The sequence below is a fragment of the Leuciscus leuciscus genome, assembly GCF_965113295.1.
Source record: "Leuciscus leuciscus genome assembly, chromosome: 3".
Taxonomy (NCBI): Eukaryota; Metazoa; Chordata; class Actinopteri; order Cypriniformes; family Leuciscidae; genus Leuciscus; species Leuciscus leuciscus.
Window position 1 is genome coordinate 34973474 of NC_138727.1, and position 21357 is coordinate 34994830.

At 38.4% G+C, this 21357-nt stretch overlaps 1 protein-coding gene across 1 annotated transcript in view; it reads right to left on the minus strand.

Annotated features, from left to right (window-relative positions):
- tbck (TBC1 domain containing kinase) overlaps window positions 1-21357 on the minus strand; it is a 57404-nt gene that overhangs the window by 8433 nt on the left and 27614 nt on the right. Inside the window, exon 23 of the mRNA XM_082164307.1 lies at window positions 11447-11622. Within this exon, the coding sequence (XP_082020433.1) occupies window positions 11447-11622 (176 nt within the window). The remainder of the gene's footprint in view (window positions 1-11446; window positions 11623-21357) is intronic.

The window sequence follows — 21357 nt, forward strand, 5'->3', positions numbered from 1 at the left end:
CGTAACAATGACCTCGGTTTACTGAGAAGTCATTTGAACTGTCATTCCAACAGTCGATTATTAACAGGTGAATACAAAGGCCATGTACACAGCTTAAAAGGAATGTTTTTAAGAGGATTACCCACAGTTCTTAGGCTCTTTGTTTTAGAGTGGCATGTGACTGAGAACCTTGTTATTGAGTTATTGAGTAAACTAGCTTATTCATGTAACAAGCCATGAACAGCCTTTAAAAGCAGCTAGTAAAGTCAGACTAAATGAGGGGGATTCTTCCTTCAAAATGGACTGACATTACTGTGCGTTTAATGGCTGAGACGTTTCATGAGCAACTGTTTGAACTGTTTGAAGAAGTTTAAGGACTAAATCTCAGAAATTAGCCTCAAACAGCATCAGGATTCTCCTGTAAATCTAAACAGGTCTTATAATGCATTATAATTACAATTCCTCTACCCTTACATAAACATATCAGTCTAGTTCAGACAACATTACATTCTAATTGTACAAATTACGACACTTTTATGTTTAAATTAAATGTTAAGTGTAGAAAAGAGCACAATATTTTATTGAATTTGAGTTTTCATCTTGCACCAAATGAAGCACATCATTTGGGAAATTCTAATTCAATCACAGAAATGTATTGCCTTTTTACGCAACACATTTCAAATCAAATCTAGGCAGTGTTATGCATCCATATCAGGTATGACCGTTTGATTATACATTATTGCAGTCAGTCACCATCACAATAAAAGGCATGTTGTGGTTATTACTGTTCATCATGACAGCAATTTCAGAGCGACACCATCTACAACTACTTAGTGTTGCTCAAAAACGCATTCAGCCATGCGCACATGATGTTTCTCATAATCAGCTGAAGGCACAACTCTATTGCACACACACACACACACACACACACACACACACACACACACACGCTCCCTGACAGAAGGTTTGGCTGCAAGTTCCGACTTGTTGGAGTCAGGCTTTAGTGACGGCGCCTGTCAGATGGCCGACAAAAGAGAGAGAGAGCGAGAGAGCGAGAGAGAGAGAGAGAGAGAGAGAGAGAGAGAGAGAGAGAGAGAGAGAGAGAGAGAGAGAGAGAGAGAGAGAGAGAGAGAGACACACTCAGCAGACACACCATGCTCTAATGACCAGGAGATGACAATCAACAGCAGACAATCTAACCGCACCATTTACCACCCAAGAGAAAACCAGTCATACTGCACAGAGAAAACGCATGGCAAGGTATGCATTAATACTAGCCCAAATAGAAATGAAATTAACATTGGGAACTCAAATGGCCTTATATGACCAAGGAGAATGCGTCTGAAATAGAGTAGTTAAGAGACTAGTTAAGTCAGATTCTATTCAAACCTTCTTGGTTCAAAGCTACTACCTTTTGTTTACCAGTCCAAATCACACTTGAGATGCTTTCTAGCTGGTTGTTGCCACTTGTTGTTAATTGCTTATGTAAGAAGGCATTTGCTAAGACGGTTAAATGTAAATGTATGTGTGAGTGCGTAGGCATGAGAGACCATGAGCTTTTATCAGCCTTTCACAGATACAGATATAGCTAGATATCGCCGAAGCAGTGCATTTCCAGACATCAGGCTGTGTTCAGTCAGAGAATAGAGAGATTAGGTCAACAGATGAGGGTTTGTGAAGCGCAGCACTGCCTTGGGCCAACCGCTGATGAATCGCAAACAGAGAGCCAGAAGCAAAGAGGTAAGAGGTTAGATAGACGCTCTCAGTGTGACTCGAAATACATCTCACATCCTCATGACACAACCACCAGTCACATCGGTGCTAAGAAATGCAATTTAATGATTTCACAACATCCTGTAAAAGATAAATATGATAAATCCATAGAATGTTTGAAAAGTAACTGACACTACTGGAACTTCAAACGGGACGGGTTCTGTGGTCAGATGAAAAAAAAAAGAAAAAAAAAGAGCTTTTTGGCAGCAAACACTCAACATGGGTTTGGTGCACACAGGGATAAATATTGGATTCGATCAAATACCAACAGATAAAAAAAAAAAATCGAAACCTGACGGCCTGTGCTAGAAATCTTATAATGGGCCATGTTTGGATCTTCCAACAGGACAGTGATCCAAAAACAAACATCAAAATCCAAACAAAAATGAGTCACTGAGCAAAAAAACTAAGCATCTGCAATGGCCATCCCAGTCCCTAACCTGAACCCTATAGAAAATGAGTGGGCTGAACTGAAGAGAAGAAGCGCCAACATGGATCTGGGAATCTGAAGGATCTGGAGAGATTCTGTATGGAGGAATGGTCTCTGATCTCTTGTCAGGTGTTCTCCAAACTCATCAGGCATTATAGGAGAAGACTCAGAGCTGTTATCTTGACAAAAGGAGGTTGCAAAAAGTATTTAATAAAAGGGGGCGAATAATTGTTCCCAATGTGTTTTGGAGAAAAAACATTTATTTCATAATGTGATTTTCCCTCCACTTTAAATGATTTTACTTCAACAAAAGGTTAGATTTTTGCATTTAAATTTTTTTTAAATAAATAAAAAGGTTTAATCAAAATAATCAAAAGATTTTTTAGAGCCATCTTTGATCATATTTACCAAGGGGGCAAATAATTCTGAACAGCACTGTATTGCATATTACGGTTAATTATTAATATTATTAATACTGTTATTGTATACTATACTGATTCTCAACAACAAACAGTAGCCGAATGTGTTTAAACTAGCTTATGATAAGAATATGAAAAGTCTTCGTAGTACCTTTGTGCTTTGGTATATGTCAACCAGGAGATTTTCATAATACGACAGGAAGAGTAACGAGCAAAATCAGAAGGTCAGGTCATCCGAAAGGTTGGATGAGAGCAGAGAATGAGATATTTATGGGTAAGGGTTGAAGTCTAGCATGCATTAGACTTACTTTCACAAATTAATGGTGGCATGAGAGGAAACTGAGGTCAACTGATGCCTATTACCTACATGTGAGAGTTTCCAGCAGAACAGAAAGCCAGAACAAATGTAGCTGAAATTTCTGTATTAACATGATGGAAATGATAACTGAACTTAGATCGTAATTCTGAACTCCAACTTTGCTACCTGTTCAACAACACCTGGAGGATGTGTTTCATTGGTGAATTATGCATTTCTATGAACTATTCAAACAAAGTCCAATATATAGTTCACACGAAACTTAAAATTCTGTCATCATTTACTCACACTCATATCGTTCTAAACCTGAATGACCTGAATTTAAATTGTTGGGTGAAATTCAGAGTATAGGTTGATTTTTTTTGGTGAAACAAAATTTAAGTACCCAAACTTTCTCAGACAGTAATGATAGCCATCAGAATATTTTATGTAATTAGTTTGTAAATATTCTATCCTTGTGTTTTTCAGATTACTTATGAACAGGCATACACATCTGAAATAAAACCTCTAAAAGTTCTTTTTTTAAAGGTACACTATGTAACTTTTGGCCCTAAACAAAACTTTTTTCATGCATTTTGCAGAAGAACATTGTTTTGGTTGTGTTTCGGCTCTGCGTGACTGTTAGTTATGAGTTATGAGAAAGGACCATATTCATCTGACAAAGAGATTATCCTACTACTCATAAAACATTCACTAATAGGTTTAAGAGATGTAATCAGTTTAGATGGAAAGGATCACAAGCTGACTAGTTGAAGACGTTACTGTATCTATACCCATTAATAGACATGGTACTTCCTTGAAAATAAATTCCAGCACAGCGCTACAACAACCAAAAAGACTCTTCACAATAGATAATGCTCAAAGAACTCTGTCAGAGCTACATATTGCAATTTATCTGTTCAACAAAATACCTTACCTATTACTCACCTGTTGTAGACTGGGTAAACCCAGCCCGATTTGATTTCGCCCTGCAGCTCAGGCTGGAAACCTGTACATTCTTCTATCCTGCTTCCGTTACAAATTTGTGGGGACCAATCACAAACTGTCTTATCCACCTAGCGCGCTATTGCCGGGTTTAATCCAGTCCAATTCCTTTTAACCTCTCGACGATGCTCAAGGGCTTCTTTAGTTTGGCAAACAAATCGCTCGAGTGGGTGTAAATACCACTCACTTACATGTTTTTTTTTTTGCACAACCTGCAAAAATCGCTTGATGCAATATATTGCCATTGCTGCCCCTGCAAACCACTGATCAATGCTACAAACCAACACGTTTGTTGACACGTTTCCTGCCTGGAGTTTTCGCTGCAAAGTACGTCACCTGGATCTTTGGTCTGATTGGTTTAAGGACTATCCAATTGCGTATAGAGTCATTTGAACTATGCCCGTTGATCACGCCTCTTGTGCAGTAGAAAATACAGAGCAGACTCCCCAGACTAATGTTCAATCTTAAAAAATTTGAGCTTGGTCTGGTGATAGTCAGACTACACCTGTTGAGTAATAAAAACGCCATCATCTGCTTTTAAAACATTTCAAATCCATCAGTTCTCGCCATCTCGGAAAAACCAAGCCAATGTTGATTCTTGTTTTATTACTGGCTCTGTCGCGTTCTCTTTTTGCCAGCAGACTCTCCTCTGTTCTGAGTTTTTTTAAGGTTCGAGATCTAGCTGCTCCATCTCAACCTTTCAAACTCGTTGTGAGAAACACTTATAAACACTTATAATAGGCTAAAAACACATTTTGGAAGAAGGACTGATGATGTACTGATTCATTACTTAAATTTAGTTAATTTTGAAAAAAAAGAGAAACATAGTGTAGCTTTAAGATCTTCCAGTTTACCTCAGCTATAGGCAGGCACTGGAGTGTTTATTAGCAAGCTAAAGCATCTCATTAGGAAATAGATAGTGGGCGGCTGAAATCATCAGTGGCTAAACCAACCATTCTTCTGACTTCAAACCTTCATGGATCATTTGATCAGCAGTGAGTAATTGGCTCCATCCTTCGTACTCTCTTGACTTTACCTTTCGGCACAAAGCAATCTTTTAAAAGTCCAAAAGGGCAAATGGAACGCGGCAAGATGTCGAAGGTGATTACTGTAATAAAGGTCACTCTGTTGTTTAGGAGTTTTACCTTTGTATCTTCAATAGCAACTACTCTTGTGACAGTAATACAACAGAGAAAGAGAGTTTCTAAGTTAGTTGTTGACCTTTCACCACTATAAACCACCTTTATTCACCAAAATGAAAGAAAAACTGTTTGGTTACAGTAGAGCTGCATGATTCTGGGTGAATTAAGAATCACGATTTTTTTAATTCAAACCTAGATCACGATTCTCCCATGATTCTGAACAGACAACTAAACACAATAACATGTACTTTATAAGAGGTTCTGACAAACGTTAATTGGTCCAGTCTATTTAAAATGTTTAATGAATCTATAAATTATTTTTAAAGGGATAGTTCGGCCAAAAATGATATTAAACCCATGATTTACTCACCCTCAAGCAGTTCGAGATGCATATGTCAATAATTTTTCAGACGAACACATTTTCAGTTATTTTAGAAAATGTCTTAGATCTTTCAGTGGTTATAATGTCAAGTTATGGGGTCCACCTCCTTCAAGTCCCAAAAATGTGCATGCATCCTTCACAAAAGTAATCCATCCGGCTCCAGGGGGATAAACGAAGGCCTTCTGAGGGTAATCCGTGCGGTTTTGTCGTAAAAATATACATATTTAAAACTGGCTTCCGGCAACGGTCGACGCGCGTTCACGGGAGATGGATGCCGACGTATGACGTAGGACGTACGCTACGTACGACGGTTCCTACGCTACGTCCTACGTCATACGCCGGCCACTGAAAGATCCCCCCGTAAACCACTGAAAGATCTAAGACATTTTCTAAAATAACTGAAAATGTGTTTGTCTGAAAAATGATTGACATATGCATCTCGAACGGCTTGAGGGTGAGTAAATCATGGGTTTAATATCATTTTGGGCAGAACTATCCCTTTAAAGCCACACTAAGTAGAAATTGTGTTTTTGTCAAACAGCGACCCCTAGAGTCGCTGTGGAATACTTGCACTGTCGTAAATTATATTATAACATTTTTACATGATTGCAGCTAAATCACAAGTAAATAGTCTATAGTCTAGGCCTACTGTATAATTTAATTTGTGTTGTTTTTATTGGAATGTAAACATTACAAAATGCCAGATAACATCAATTAAGTTAAATGTACGTCGCATTATTTCATAACATTGGCCATTATGATGTCATTAGACATGATTATTGCAATTTATCATTATAGTTTGCAAATTGTGCTCGTTTACACTATTTACAACCTCTACGTTAGGCTTATTTATGATAATTATGTGAGATATTGAAAGCTGTTCTCATGATAATCGCAGGAATCAACGTCAACAGCGTCGTCGGATATCCCTCAGGACTACGTGATAAATACACCTCACAACACCTGAGTTCAGCTGGCAAACTAATTCGTGAGGCATAGCTATCTGATTTATCAAAACGATTCCATTTACACCTGGTCACATAAATGTATTTTTGCGAAACGGATTTAAATTCGATCTTCAATTCTCGCGCTATATGCAGATTTAATGGAGTGCACGTCACCGAGATATGAGCTGCATTTTATAGATCATCAGCTAAAATTTCAAAATCAAAGACCGCAATAAGAGAGAGCAGTAACAGCCCTGGTAAGATCATTTCGTTTCTTTACTTTTAAAGGGACATTGTGTAGGAATTTCTCCCATCTAGTGGTGAAATTGTATTTTGCATTCAAACGAATAATGCTCTCCAGCGCCTCGCTTTTTCAAATGCGCGTTGCATCTACGGTTGCCGTTATGTACCAAAAAGCTATGACAGGATGTCTTATAATAGCACTTCGAGTTTTTCATCGGGTGAACAGGTTTGTTATTTAAAACAAACTGAAACTTGAAACAACGAAAAAAAGAATGTTACAGTTATCAATTACTGACTGTGAAAAACATTAACTATGGTAATTAGTAGTAATGCCGCCTTTACTCGTTATATTTTTTTGAAGTACGTGCATTGTTAGATATCATCATCATCATCATCAGAGCCTTCTCTAACATTACTTTACTCAATAGCTGCTATTCATCAAAGAGCCTGTTTAACTTTTAACTATAAATGTTCGACTGTCTATATAATAAAGTACACAACCAAGCAATGAAAAAAAGCTTGTAATTAAGACCGTAACATTGATTTACCTGTCGAGAAGAAAGCAGGCAACTTCAGGGTCTCTTTTGAAAGCTTTCTCCTGCATTAGCTATCCCGACATTAACCCTTGTTTTTGTAATCTCCGGTCACGTTTCCTTTTACGGTCTATTTTGGACTTTTTCGACGACGACGAGTCATCCTGTGACTCAGCATATGTATGAATGAACGGTGTATAAATAATCGTGCAGTGTGCATCCTTTTAAACTTGCCGCGGCAGTGACAAGCGCCTCTCACTGCTCTCCTCCTCCGCTTCTGCTGGCTTCAGTCACGTGACGCTGGTTCTGAACGAAAACGCGTTGTGGAAACGCGTTGGCCTAGTACTTTTTGTCCCTCTCTGCTATTATAGTTTTTCAAGATGGCGGAACTACATGGAAGCCTCCGTGGACTTACCCGTCCTATGTATATAAAGATAATAAATTCTTCGTTTACGAGGATTAGTCTGATCATTGGCATTGGTATTTGTACACCATTGAGGGCATATTTATGAATAAAAATATTGATTTTAGATAATAAAATACCTAAAAAGCTACACATAGTCCCTTTAATGATGAAGATTGTGTGTTAAGCGTCTGCGACTTACTTTCACTTTGATTTGCGATAGTTTGCACGTTGGCTTGATGCAGTTGCTCATCTGCGGTGATGCGTGTTCCAGCGCGTCGTCATATCTGGATATAACATAGTAGCAGAGCCCATCTACGGAGAGCCTTGGCACTTCCTATTAGCCCCATTGTATCGATCTTGGTTGCAGTTCCATTAGAATTCCACTGGAGGTGATCGCGGGCGAGTGCAGACTGAATGGGAGTCTATGGGGCTAGACGGCTAAATGTGTCTCTTTCACCCGATTGCCGTTGAGAAATCAAAAATTTTATTATAGGTTTTGCAAGTTCAACATGGGTTATAGGTCGAAAATTGAATGAAGGAGTACTTGTGTCCTTTCGATTTCTTACAGGCTGAGTTGTTGTTGCCCGTAACACGCTAGCATTCTGCTAATGAACGCTGATTGGTCAGTGAAGGACTGATTACGACCAGAGATACCGCTTGATGGCATCGTGGCATCCGAAGCGGGACCAGAAACAAACAAAACAAAAACTCTTCTAGCATGTGTGTTTACCTGTGTCAGCTGTGTTGTCGATGCCTCGAGAGAAAAGAGAGTGCAGAGCATGAAAGCACCAAAGTGACTGAAGGATTGCCGTAAAGCAGTATCTCAGGTCGTACGATGTGTATGACGTCATTGACATTTTAAAAGACTTTTTAAAGCAAATAAGTGACTCTAAAAAATCTAACACCCAGCAATGTGTAATTTCTTTGCATCTCCTTTCGAATACAACATTCAAATTACTAGACAAAAAATTATTTCCTGAGAAAAGTGGATTTTGATGGGTATAGCGCCATAGACCTCCATTCATTCTGCACTCGCCTGCGAGCGCCCCCGCATGGACAGACGTGTTAATGCAGCCAGTCCAGAAACCGGAAGTAAGCAGAGAGTGCCAATTCTCTTCCTATTAGACATTCTCTGATAGTAGCCTATACAACGCTCTCACACGTTTTTTTTTTTTTTGCATTTTTGGGAGGAGTACAATTTACATATGTGGTTTCAACAACCATATGCATTTACACTTGTCCAGTTTCGTCTGGAATGCATCTCAGATCTCCTCCTGAAGTGGTTTGAGGGATCGGATTCAAATCCGTCTCAAATGCGTTTCGGAGGGCATTTAAACCTGGGCCCGTATTCATTAAGATTCTAAGAATCCTCTCAGAAAACTCTTAATTTAGCTTAAAAACTTTTACGTAGGAGTCTTAGCTTAAGAGCAATTCGGGACCGATCTGAGAGCAACTCTGAGTAAGGAAAAGACAAAAACTTTCATCTTAGTGAGGAGGCGGGGTTGACCCCGTTGCTATGTATGACACAATCTTTTGAAGACTGTGATTGGTTGGTTGACCAAGAAGGGGAAAAAAAATTGATTTTAAGTATAGGGTCTATTCTAAGCCTTCACTTTGAAATTACATGCGTAATTTTTCCTATTTGACCGTTCTCACACACACACACACACACATTATATATGTGTATATACATCCTTTTTATTTTTATTTACCATGGTATGGTAATAATGTATCATGCATGCTGTTAATTTCCTATAAGGTATTTGCTTGGCTTAGAATGATACAAATTGTTCCACTCTTTCCAATTATTTTCCACTGATTGCTGGCATGTCTATTTAAGTGGTGGTTTGAATGTTGGTTTTAATGTATCAAACATGGAATTTTCCCAGTTGCCAAATATCGTAATGTAGTGATTACTTTCATTTCTGGTGCTATGGCATTTCTGTGCTGTGTCGGAGATGTTAGCGCATCTCTAATAAGATCAGTCACAAACATGATCCCTGCACGATCTAATCTATAGCGTCTTATTAACTCACTGTCATCCATTGTCTGCAACACATTTCTTCTCCCTCTTCGTCTTTCTGCCATTTTCTCCTCTGCTAAAGAAACTCTTAAGCCTCTTAAAAGTCCTCGTCCGTGCTCCTAACAATTTTGACCTTAAGACCTCTTTTAAGGGTTAAGATGCTTTCTGAATTACTTTTTTCTTTACTAGGATTTTTTCTTAAATTTTAAGAGTAAACGCCCACATTTCTAAGAATTTTCTTAGAATTGTGTCACTAGGAGCTACTTTTTGCATTAAGATTCTTTATGAATACGGGCCCTGGACTTTTCACGATCGGATAGCTGAGAAAATGCATGAAGTGGCCAGGTGTAAACAACCCCCATGACAAAAACATACGCACGAAAGCCGAAAACAAACGCTGGTTGGCCTCTCACGTCCAAATTTGACGAAGTGGTGGGGGAAGTGACGTATGCCGTAAAGCAGTCGAATTTTGTAGTTCTTTTTGTGCTCTTGTTACTACCCGAACACCGAAGTTACATAGTGCCAGTAAAAGCGATACAGACCCTGTCAGGCTATGGCAGACGTGTCATTCAACCTATTGTAAGTCGATGTACCATCACAAGGATCTTGGAAATATATTATGAAGGTTGAAAAGTTACATAGTGTCGCTTTAAGAAATGGTTTGAATGAATGATTCAACGACTCACATAAGTATAAGTACAAGCACTTAATTGTTTCATTACTGGATGAATCAGCATTTTTTGAACGAATAATTCAATGGCAAATTATTATTTTTTTAACAGTACCAGGTGGCGTAACGATGTAATGGATAAAATCATTATTTGAAGCGCCATGTTACTTTCAAAAGTTGATTCACTCTATTTTTAGCGCTTCCGTAAACATCAGTGTTTATATCCGAACGATACACTTTTATCCCAGTTCTTCTATGATAATGTGAATATTTGTAACAGAAATATTGATACCGTGTGGTTGAAAAGACTAGAGCTGAAGATCTTTGCCCGAACCCGACGGGACCCGACGGGTTTGGTCGGGTTCGGTCTTAATTTCTATTATTTTACACGGGCTCGGGCCGGGCTCGGGCTCGCGCTTCGGGTTGCGTGGTAAATGAGCGGTCAGGTGATGTGTTTAGATTAGCGTGAAAATGGATCTTGAGGAGGTGAAATGGAGGCTGGTCTCTGGAGGACTTATTTTATTTCTTTGTTCCAACTTCCAAGTGGCCTCTAGCCTCCGTTAGTCATGAATAAATGATGTTAAAAAATGTATAAATTACTCCTTTTTTTTACGAAAGACAAAGCTGTGTGCGTGCGGCGCAGTCTCTTTTTTCCTTTCTCTCCCTTTTCCGCCGAGTGGTGCGTGTGCCGGCTCGCGGTGTGAAGCGCGTGTCCGCGCTATTCTCCGACACTCTTATCACTGCTGATAGACGGCCTTTTGGACAGTCGGGCTGTAAACGGGTTCGGGCTTTTAAAAAGCTGTCAATCAAAATGTACTTGTCGGGCTCGGGCCAAACTCTGTCGGGCTCGGGCCTTTTCGGGCCGAACTTTTAAGGCCCGATTACAGCTCTAGAAAAGACTGTTTTTGAAGCTGTTTCATACCTATACATGACAACTACTCCCTGTGGCTCAGCGGCAGAGCCGTCGCAGATGTTCCGGTGTGATTTTGTCAAAGTTATAATCAGGCGAATGAGATTGCATGGGTGTTTGAATCGAGAACACGATCTTTAATGATTAATCGTGCAGCTCTAGGTTACAGTAAATAATCTTCTGAAATGAATTCAACATCAGACTGTTATATATATCAAACCTTCTTTCTAAGAAGACTGACTATGGAGCTGAGGCACTTAGAGGTCAAAGGTCAATTCAGGACACTTACCAGGTCTGTTTTGGTCAGGTCCTGATATTCCGAAGAGTAAAAGGAAGGTGTTTTCCCAAAGCTGTTGTTGTCACTGGCAGTTTTGTTTGGCTGGGCATGCTGACGGTAGGTGGCACTTTTAGGAGACCAGCAGAAAAGGTTGATGGATTCCCGGACACAGCGTTCAATGTCGATCTCTGACGGGAAAGAGAGAAGTGTTGCTTCACAACAATCGTGCTTAAGGATGGCGATCCTAAATACATTTATTTCATAATGATAAGCAAGTCCTAAGCTGATGAATACTTGCAGTTCTGGGCGAGTTAAATATCATAAGAGCGTTAAGAAGAACAGCAACTTTATGCTCATTTGGCGAAGCCACAGGAGAATCACAGACTGTGTAACTTCCGCCTAATTAAACTTGTATGACCTTGGAGTTTCCCTCCAACTGATCCAGAGACTTTGACTTCTTGCCAATGCTTCATTCAGTCACAAAGAAATTTAGTGAAGACATCAACACTTCATTCACACTCTCACAGTAACAGATGAAGGGGAGATTCAACTGCTTCCTTCAAATGCAAAGCGAACTCTCTTGAGCCATGAGCCTTAAACCGGAGATTAGAGTAAAAGGGATTCACATGGATATAAACAAATCAGGAATCCTTTTCTCGCTATCTCACTCACTTTCTATCCTGTTAGCGAAAGAAGTATCCCTAAAGAAATGGTTTAGCATGCTTGGTCTACTATTCAAATCAAGCCGAGTGTGACAGCTTCATTTTATTTAAGAGGATATGATCTGAATACTGGATTATAAACACTGGACTTACTCTGAGGGGCTAAGATTACTGTCCTCTACAGTAGTATAGGCAAGACAGACTGAGCGAGAGAGAAAGAGGAGCTGTACTAGAAGTTGCTGCTAGCATTTTAAGGCATCATTGTAATGCAACAGACGTGACAGCTCTAAAAGGTAGGGAGCATCGCATATATCAGTGGCAGAGAAGACAGACAATCTCATAATGCAATACACTGCGACAAACATAGTGAACAAAATCCAGAAATTGGAGATTATAAAAAGGTATTTTTCCTAATAATTTTCTTCATAGGTGTTTTTAATTAAAAAATGTATTCCTTAAGCCATGAATCAAACTAACAAGCTCTGGGATGAGTCACAACTTTACATACTTCATTTTAAAGCAAGAAAAGACCGTTATACCAAGATTTTTTGTGACTTACTACATTTACAGATTATAGATTTTATATTCCATTCTAAACCTATAGAGCATATAGATGTTTTTAAGCGTTTGAAAGAAGTCTCTAATGCTCACAAAGGCTTTATTTAATAAAAAACCCACTAAAAGCTTCAATATTGTGAAATATTATTACGATTTAAAATAACTGTTTTCTAATTTAATGTTTTAAAATGTAATTTATTTCTGTGATTACTCCAGTCTTCAGTGTCACATGATCCTTCAGAAGTCATTCTAATATGATGATTTGATGCTCAAGAAACATATATTATTATTACATATGTTGAAAACAGTTGTGCTGCTTCATATTTTTGTGAAGCCAGGATTCTTTGATGAATAGAACATTCAAAACAACAGCATTTATTTGGCATATAAATCTTTTATAAATTTTACACATTGCCATCGCATCGCATCTCAGCACTCACGTTTGTTTTAAAATTTGTACACATTCTCAAGTTAAAAAATTACAATGCAAAAAAAATACAAAATAATTTTAGATGAATTTTCAAGTCTGGAACTTGACTACTGCATGCTACTGAAATCAAGTCAGCAGTGTTTCAAATCAGTCACCTATGATAAGGCTCATTCCAGTTAAGATGGCAAGCGAGGCTTTGGAATAGAGAAAGGAAGAGGAGGATGAATACAAACAGCATGAGAAATGAGGCACCAATCAGTCAGTGCATTAGAGACTTGACAGATGATCCGCCTTTCCTCCAACCATCACCTCCCTGTGCCTCCTTCCACTGACCCAAATCTAGACGCAGAGATGAGGAATGACATATGGATCTGGAGGTTCGAGACATTCGCACATCAGAAATATAGTGCCTTGTCACCTCAGCCGTAACTCTCTCACATACAATCCTCCCAATTGCTGAGAACAGTGCATGCACTAGGGGGTCCTTGACATCCCACATGTTTGCCCCACATACAATCCAGACTCCACAAGAACCGGTTCTCGAATCCCAACCCAACACAGTGGCACAAAAGGAATGAGTAAAGACATTCAGTCACAATGCATGAATGTTGCATGAAACACCACCGCCTTCCAGCACAGAATTCCCACTGTAGTCAAGACAAATACCATGCATTTGAAAGACAGGTCTGGCTATGCATTCCACATTTCATCTTTATAAACACAGCTTTCGTCACAGTATTAGATGCAGACATTATTCAGACACTGATATTGACTTTCACATGGCATGAAATAGACACGCCTGAAGGAGTCATCTGGATTCAGTAGTAAAGTTGGATAAGAACTAAATTACACACTACTAAATTCTCCTGACTTCATCCACTATGACTGAAGGAGTGAAATCAGCCTCTACAGGATGTGGAACAGACATTATTATTATGCTTGTAATGACAATAACGCTAGTAACTACAATATTTTGGTGTAAACAAATGGTTATCATGATCATGTTTTGGGCACCTGGTGAATAGCTGAAGTGAATCTTTTTCACTTTAAACTAGTGGGTAGATTTTTTATTATGAATTATATCAGCACTGAGCCATGACTAAATGGTAAATGGTAAATGGACTGCATTTATATAGCGCTTTCACAGACCTATGGCCACCAAAGCGCTTTACATATAGCCTCACATTCACCCATTCACTCACACATTCATACACCGACGGCGGTGTCAGCCATGCAAGGCGCCATCCAGCTCGTCGGGAGCAGCTGGGGTTAGGTGTCTTGCTCATGGACACCTCGACACTTGGTCAAGTGGAACCGGGGATTGAACCACCAACCTTCCGGTTTGTAGACAATCTACATGAACCACTGAGCCACTGCCGCCCCGACTAAGTCTGCTTGGTTCAATTAACAGGAAATTTACACTTAAAAATGACAAAATAAAAGTATTAATTAAACTATAGTTCAAAATATTGGGGTAAAATACGATTTTTGATAGAGATGCACCGGTATGAAAATTTTGGCAGATACTGATAACCGATAATTCCTTATATTTGAAAGCAGATAACTGATATATTGGCTGATAAATCTAAATTCACATTTATTACATTTACATTTACATTTATTCATTTAGCTGACGCTTTTATACAAAGCGACTTACAATTGCTATATATGTCAGAGGTCGCACGCCTCTGGAGCAACTAGGGGTTAAGTGTCTTGCTCAGGGACACATTGGTGTCTCACAGTGGATTCGAACCCGGGTCTCTCACACCAAAGGCATGTGTCTTATCCATTGCGCCACTACCACCCCCATACATATAGCCTCACATTCACCCATTCACTCACACATTCATACACCGACGGCGGTGTCAGCCATGCAAGGCGCCATCCAGCTCGTATTAGAGCCTGATTACAAAAACAAAAGTCTCACCATTAAATTGATGTACCAAGCACACAATTATAATGTTCTCATTATAATTTTCTGTAGCCTATATGACAGACTAGCGCTGCACATGTTAAACTGTATTTTCCTTTTTGAGTGATTCCAGTCATATTTCAAGCAATTCAAAAGCATCATGGCAAACAGTGCGCATCTGAAGTGTCTCAGCTGAAGGAAATAATCCATTATTTATCAGCTTTAATATATCAGCCCAATTTTCTTATCGGGCCGATAACGATAACATAAAAAATGAACATACAGTATATCGGCCGATACCGATATGGTGGCCGATATCGTTATTTGACAGAGTTTAAATGAAGTCTCCTATGCTCACCAAGGCTGCAATTATTTTATAAAAATTCAGTAAAAACAGTAATATTTTTTAATATTATCACAATTTAAAATAACAGTTTTCTATTTTAATATCTTTTACAATTCAATTTATTCCTGCGATGCAAAGCTGAATTTTCAGTGTCACATGATCAATCAGAAATCATTCTAATATGATGATTTGGCATATTTTTTTCAAGACTATTTGATGACCTGAATGTTTAAAAGAACAGAATTTATTTAAAATAGAAATTATAAATATCTTTACTGTCACCTATGCTCAATTTAATGCATCACAGTATTAATTTCTTCAAAAAAATATCTTACTGACACAAAACTTTTGAAAGCTAGAGAAAAAAAATAATAAAAAATGTTTGTTCAAAGATACACTAATTCGATTTTTTGGATGATATTATGTAATATTAAATATTATGAAATAAATGAATTCATTTCAGCAATGTCTCATTTGCTACCATTAAATAGTATCACATCAATATCATATCATCAACAGTACCACCCTCCTTAATTGGCATCAATATCAGTACAACACTTTAAAAATGTATATCTGTCAGGCACTTCCACTAAACTCCACCCGGAGCTTCACGGCTTCTGTTGACAGAACGGATTAATGTTAGTCTGGGCCATTTAACACCTATCAGCTCGTGAATACATTTCATCACTACCATCATTTTCCAGCTCACAGTTTCCAAAACGCATAAGAGTGGAAAGGAAAAATGGCCTTGATAAAGGTGATAGCGGTTAGCCATCCTCTTTATGAGGCAATAAAAAAGACTGAGGAGAAAAATTCACCTCCACAACCTTTCTCCAACGAAATACATGCTTTTGTGATTTAAAACCAAAAAGGATGTCTGCAGTTGTGGCCAAAACAAAACACGCAGTCATGTATACAAACCCAGTCTCCATGGTTTAATTAGTAACCTGCGTGAGAGAATAAAAATGAAAAAAATGTTAAAACATGTTATTAACAAGTTGAGACGTTTGTGTACGGGAGGCAGGAATTACAAGCCACAGATTCACCAACTCTATATTTAGCGCTAACAAGTGTGTAAAGTAAACACAGTCATGTAGCAACAAGTGGGTCAAACAAACACGTTAGGACAGAGGAATGTGATGATGGTGCTTAAAGTCTCAATGGAAAAATGTCTTTGGATGCTATGGGAATGGGAGTAGGGCATGGGCATACATAAATAATGCGCTTTAAAATTCTAAGGAAGAGGTTCTTGTTTTTATGGTAAATTGTTGTATTTGTTATGTGCCCTCATAATCTTTAATCAAAATAATTTCCCCTCTCTCCTGCAGCGTCATCTCTTCTCTGATGATGCGTTTACTGGCGAGAGGGCGGGATCAACCTGTCACTCACATGAGATCCACCAATAGAAAATCACAACCATCCAGTCAACTCCCCATGGACAAAATCAAGTCCTTCCCTACTTTTTTTTTTCTTGTTTGAGAAGCCATTTCCCTCAGATATGTCACAATAGGGAAGAAACGACCAATATTGGGTTTTTATAACTAATATGATACTGATTTCACATGTTTATATGCCCGATAACCGATATACATAACCAATATACATTATTTCTGTTTATTACAGTTATAACAGCACTGAATTGAACAAAACTTTTTTTCTATACTGTAATCTGAAAGTCTGAAAGAGTGCAAAGAATAAAGTGCACTGTCACAAAAAAAGAAAAGAAAAGCTTTGACCAGGTAAACAAACAGATAACAAGTATAGGATGTAAACATAATTCTAACAATTAAAAAAAAAACATAAAACATTCTAAACAGCCAATAGCCTGAAAACAAAAAACAAAAAAAACATTACTACTTTAGTGTAGCTTACTCCCAAGTTGAATCTTTTTATTTATAACAACAGCAATGAAAGTAAAAGTAAAAGCAATATCCGATTTGTGAATGAATCATTCTTTTGAGTCGGATGTTGTCAATCGGATGTCGTGAATCAGTTGACAAAACTGGTCAGGGCTGCGTTTCCCAAAATCATCGTAAGCCTAAGTTGATCGTAGAACAATTGCCACCAATGGTCTCTACAATCAAGCTTGTGATGCTTTTGAGAAACTCAAAAAAAAAAGACTCAGAGTTTCAATCACAGTGGTTAACAATAACAATTATTAATGTATAGCATCTTTGTAGCATAATGGTTAGAGAGTCGGACCCAAAGGTTGCGGGTTCAATTCTTAATTCCGGCAAAATGGCTGTCTGTGTGTGTCTACGGTTTGCAGTGTGTGTGTGTGTGTGTGTGTGTGTGTGTGTTCACTACTCACTGCTCCTAATGTGTGTGCACTAACTTAGATGGGTTAAATGCAGGGGACAAATTCTGAGTATGGTCACGTCACTTCACTAAATATTGATATTTTTATCATAAAACTTTCAGAATATTCATTTGTTCCTCTAGCAAACACCCAGAACACCTTAGCAAACAAACAGTAATGCCCTGGCAAGCATCCACAACACTGTAGCACTGTGGTAAGTGAGAAAACTCACTTTGTGCTCACATGTTCTGCTGCAAATGTAAAAATGAGTTGAACAACGTTTGTGCAATTATGGCTGGACCTCAGAGAAAAAATTAACCATCTCAAAGGACGAACAAATGCTTCTGATTACCATTTGTGTGCAGGTTTGGCAATAGTTAAAAAGACCAAATTGTGTAAATGTCCTTTAAATCTACTGATTTGGTTTAGAGTTTGGGTAAAAAAAACATTTGCATATAAAAACTCTTCACAAATCCAGTGAAATCAACATGTGTGTCTTTGAGCTGAAAGTGTTTGACTGAAGGAAACCGAGAGTGAGCTGGTAAGCAGCAAGGACAAATATTTTACCTATAAAAGGAGTTTTCTTCCTCAACTCCTCAGACTTTCATGTGGCTTGCCAGCGAAAAGAACAGAAATATGAAATCCCTAAATCTTATTGGCATCGACCCTGCAGCCCGATTGGATACACCAGCCTCCTTCTTCCAATGACTTTTAAATGTTTAATGCCACTCGCTCCTCTGCGACCAGGAAATAGCCATTTAAAACGAGCGATTTGGAGACAAACGAACCGAAACAATCTCAAGATGCTAGATAACGGCCCCCATCATGGACGCCTGCCAAGGAGATCCAGTAACAGCAGAGGCAGAGGCAGTGCAAGAGCACAACTCAACAGCATGTGGTGGAAGAAATGACAGCCGTGACCTTCTCAAACATAAATGTCTGCATGTTCATCCACGTTCTCCAGGAACTCCCGCCCCACGTGGTGTTAATTACATTGCTGCCACAATTACAGACAGAAAAGAGAAGAGATACCAATCCCACGAGACCTCCGTTCAACCTGCGGAAAAAAAGCCCCGTCCTCGGCTTCAAACGCGAAACTTTCAAAGGCGTTTAATTCTCTGAGAGCTTGTGCGGATTTTCACAGCATAATGTTACTAGTCAGTAAGCTGACAAAAGTTTTGCTTTGAAACAAATTCCCTGTTTTGTGAATACTGATGCTTTGCATATGGCCCTAAAAAACCCTAGGCAACATTTACAGACTTCACAAAGAGAAATAATATGACATGTTTGTAAATAATTCTCTCCAAGTCTTCCTCTGAAACACAAAATCCTACCTAGACAACTAGCTGAGCTTTGCAAAAGTTTTATCAGCAGTAGATTGATAAAACCAACATACCATGGTATTGTATGATAGTTAGTTTTATAATGATATGCCATTATATTAGCATGGGACTCCAAGAAACATCACAGAAAACGATGGTACCACCGCATTACATTCCCAAAAACAAAGGTAATAACATAATGCTATATATGTCCTGAAACATTGGTATTATCATGGTAGAATGTCTAAAATCATAGTAATACCAAGGTATTTATTAGCATAGAAAGCATAAAACATTGATCAACGATGATCATTTTTCCATCTGTGAAGTTACATTAAAAATGCAATTAATACAGTCGAATTATCGGAAAACACCTCTTTTATGATGCTTCTAATTTAACATTTGTTTTGATATTTTTTTTGTGGAGTTTAAAGTAAAAAAGTGTCTAGGTGGTGTAACACTCTGGAGATAGTAATAACACTTCACTGCATTATTATATCTTCAAGAACAGTAGTGGATATCTTTTTTTAATATTATTAATAATTGAAAAGCAGGCAATATCAGAAAGTGTCTCTCAAAATATTATGAAAACATCATGATTGTCTGTTAAGGTGATTTACCCTTTTTATATACCCTGATCTGACTCTGACCCATTTATAGAAATAATAGATTTAGAATAAAAAAGCATGTTTAAAAAATAAAATAAAATAAAATAGAGTTAGTGGGAGGAGGTGATAAATAACCAACAGTACAAAAATAAAACTAATATAAAAATATGACTACTCTATGTACAGCACTCCTTTTTCTAAAGAGAAAATATCTAACAGCAATGATTTCTGATGGATGATGGATGCCAGAGCTGATTTAGTCCATTAATAATGGATGATAAAAAAACATTAAAAAACATACCCAGACCACTTTTTCCTTATAATTCATAAGGAAATATCTTTATTTCTGAAGTCAACTACATGCCGCTGAGTGATAGACTCGAGATACTTATTCAGGCCAGTAGATTTACATGGTTTAAAACTGATTTTGACAGAACTGGACAGCTCCAAAACAGCCCTGCTAGTTAATCTGGCTTTGGAAACCGATCAAACCCATGTCTTCCCGCCTGGAGCCATGCAGCATCCCTTGCGTTCTCTGGTGAAGTCAAGTTTTTAGAAGTATCTGATGGAAGACTGTCCTGTAGAATCGTTGAAGCTATTTCCAGACTTGTCAGTGACAGATGCTTATTAGCCACTTGTAGTCAGAAGCTCTTTTTGTCAAAATGTGATTTGTGCTTCACTTCCAGCCGGATATTTGTCTTCTGACAGGACAGAGTAATGGCGTGTCTCATGGGCTGCTGTTGAACATCGTTGCCATATCTATAACAGATTTCTCTTTGATTGCCTTTGATTTGATTTTCTTTTGCCTTTTTCAAAATTAGTTTGGAATGCCTCTCATAAAAACACCCCTGCCACCTGACAGATATCACTAAATCATGCTTCCCGCCAAATCATACTTCTCTCTGTGACACCCTAGTCTCTAGAAGCTCTAAAAATTTATTTAGCTGGTACTGTGTGTTTGAAGTAATAACTTTTGCAATTCCATTTGGTGCAACAAGTGCCCAACACTTCAGCTTTCAAGGTGCAATAAGCAGTGTTTATGTTTCATATATGTCTTCCGAAACTCTGATATGACAGTATTATCCTCTTTGTGGCCTTCACTAGAAGGACAGCCTAACAAACAGGCATTCCCTGGGACATGTCAACGAGTGAGGTGAGATCCTCTGGTGTTTTAGGTTATTAACTTAGTCAAATGCTGGAATAATCTGGCCTGGTTTCTGCTACTGAATAAAATAGAAAAGGTAAATGCGACTTTTTATCTCACAATTGTGACTTTTTCCCCCTCAGAACTAAACATCCTCTAAACAGGATAAAAAAAAATAAAAAAAACAGGAAGTATAACCAGCATGTGTTACATGTTGGATCTGTGTTTCCCCCCTTCATTGTGTTTTTGGTTCAGTCCTGTGACCTAGTGTTCCATGATTGTTCTAATTAGTCATGTCAATCACCTGTGCATTGTCAGTCACCTCATTAGTTATCTTGTTAGTTCCTGTGTATTTATACCTCGTGTTCTCCTTCAGTCTTTGTCCATTATCGTCAATGTAAGCATTTGGTGTTTCCCCTGAGAGTTTGGTTATTAAATGTTATTTCTACATATTCCTTGTCTCCATGAGCTTTGTCCTACACGTAACGTGACAGAATAATGGACCCTCAAAGTGAGTAAAATAATGGACTTACTGGCTGTCCAACTGCTCTGCTTGGAGCAGGAGAAGCTTTCCCTCAAGTCTCACACCTGTGCATTCCTCGACCTGGCGTGCCTTACCTCCTTCCCTGACAGATCGCTGAG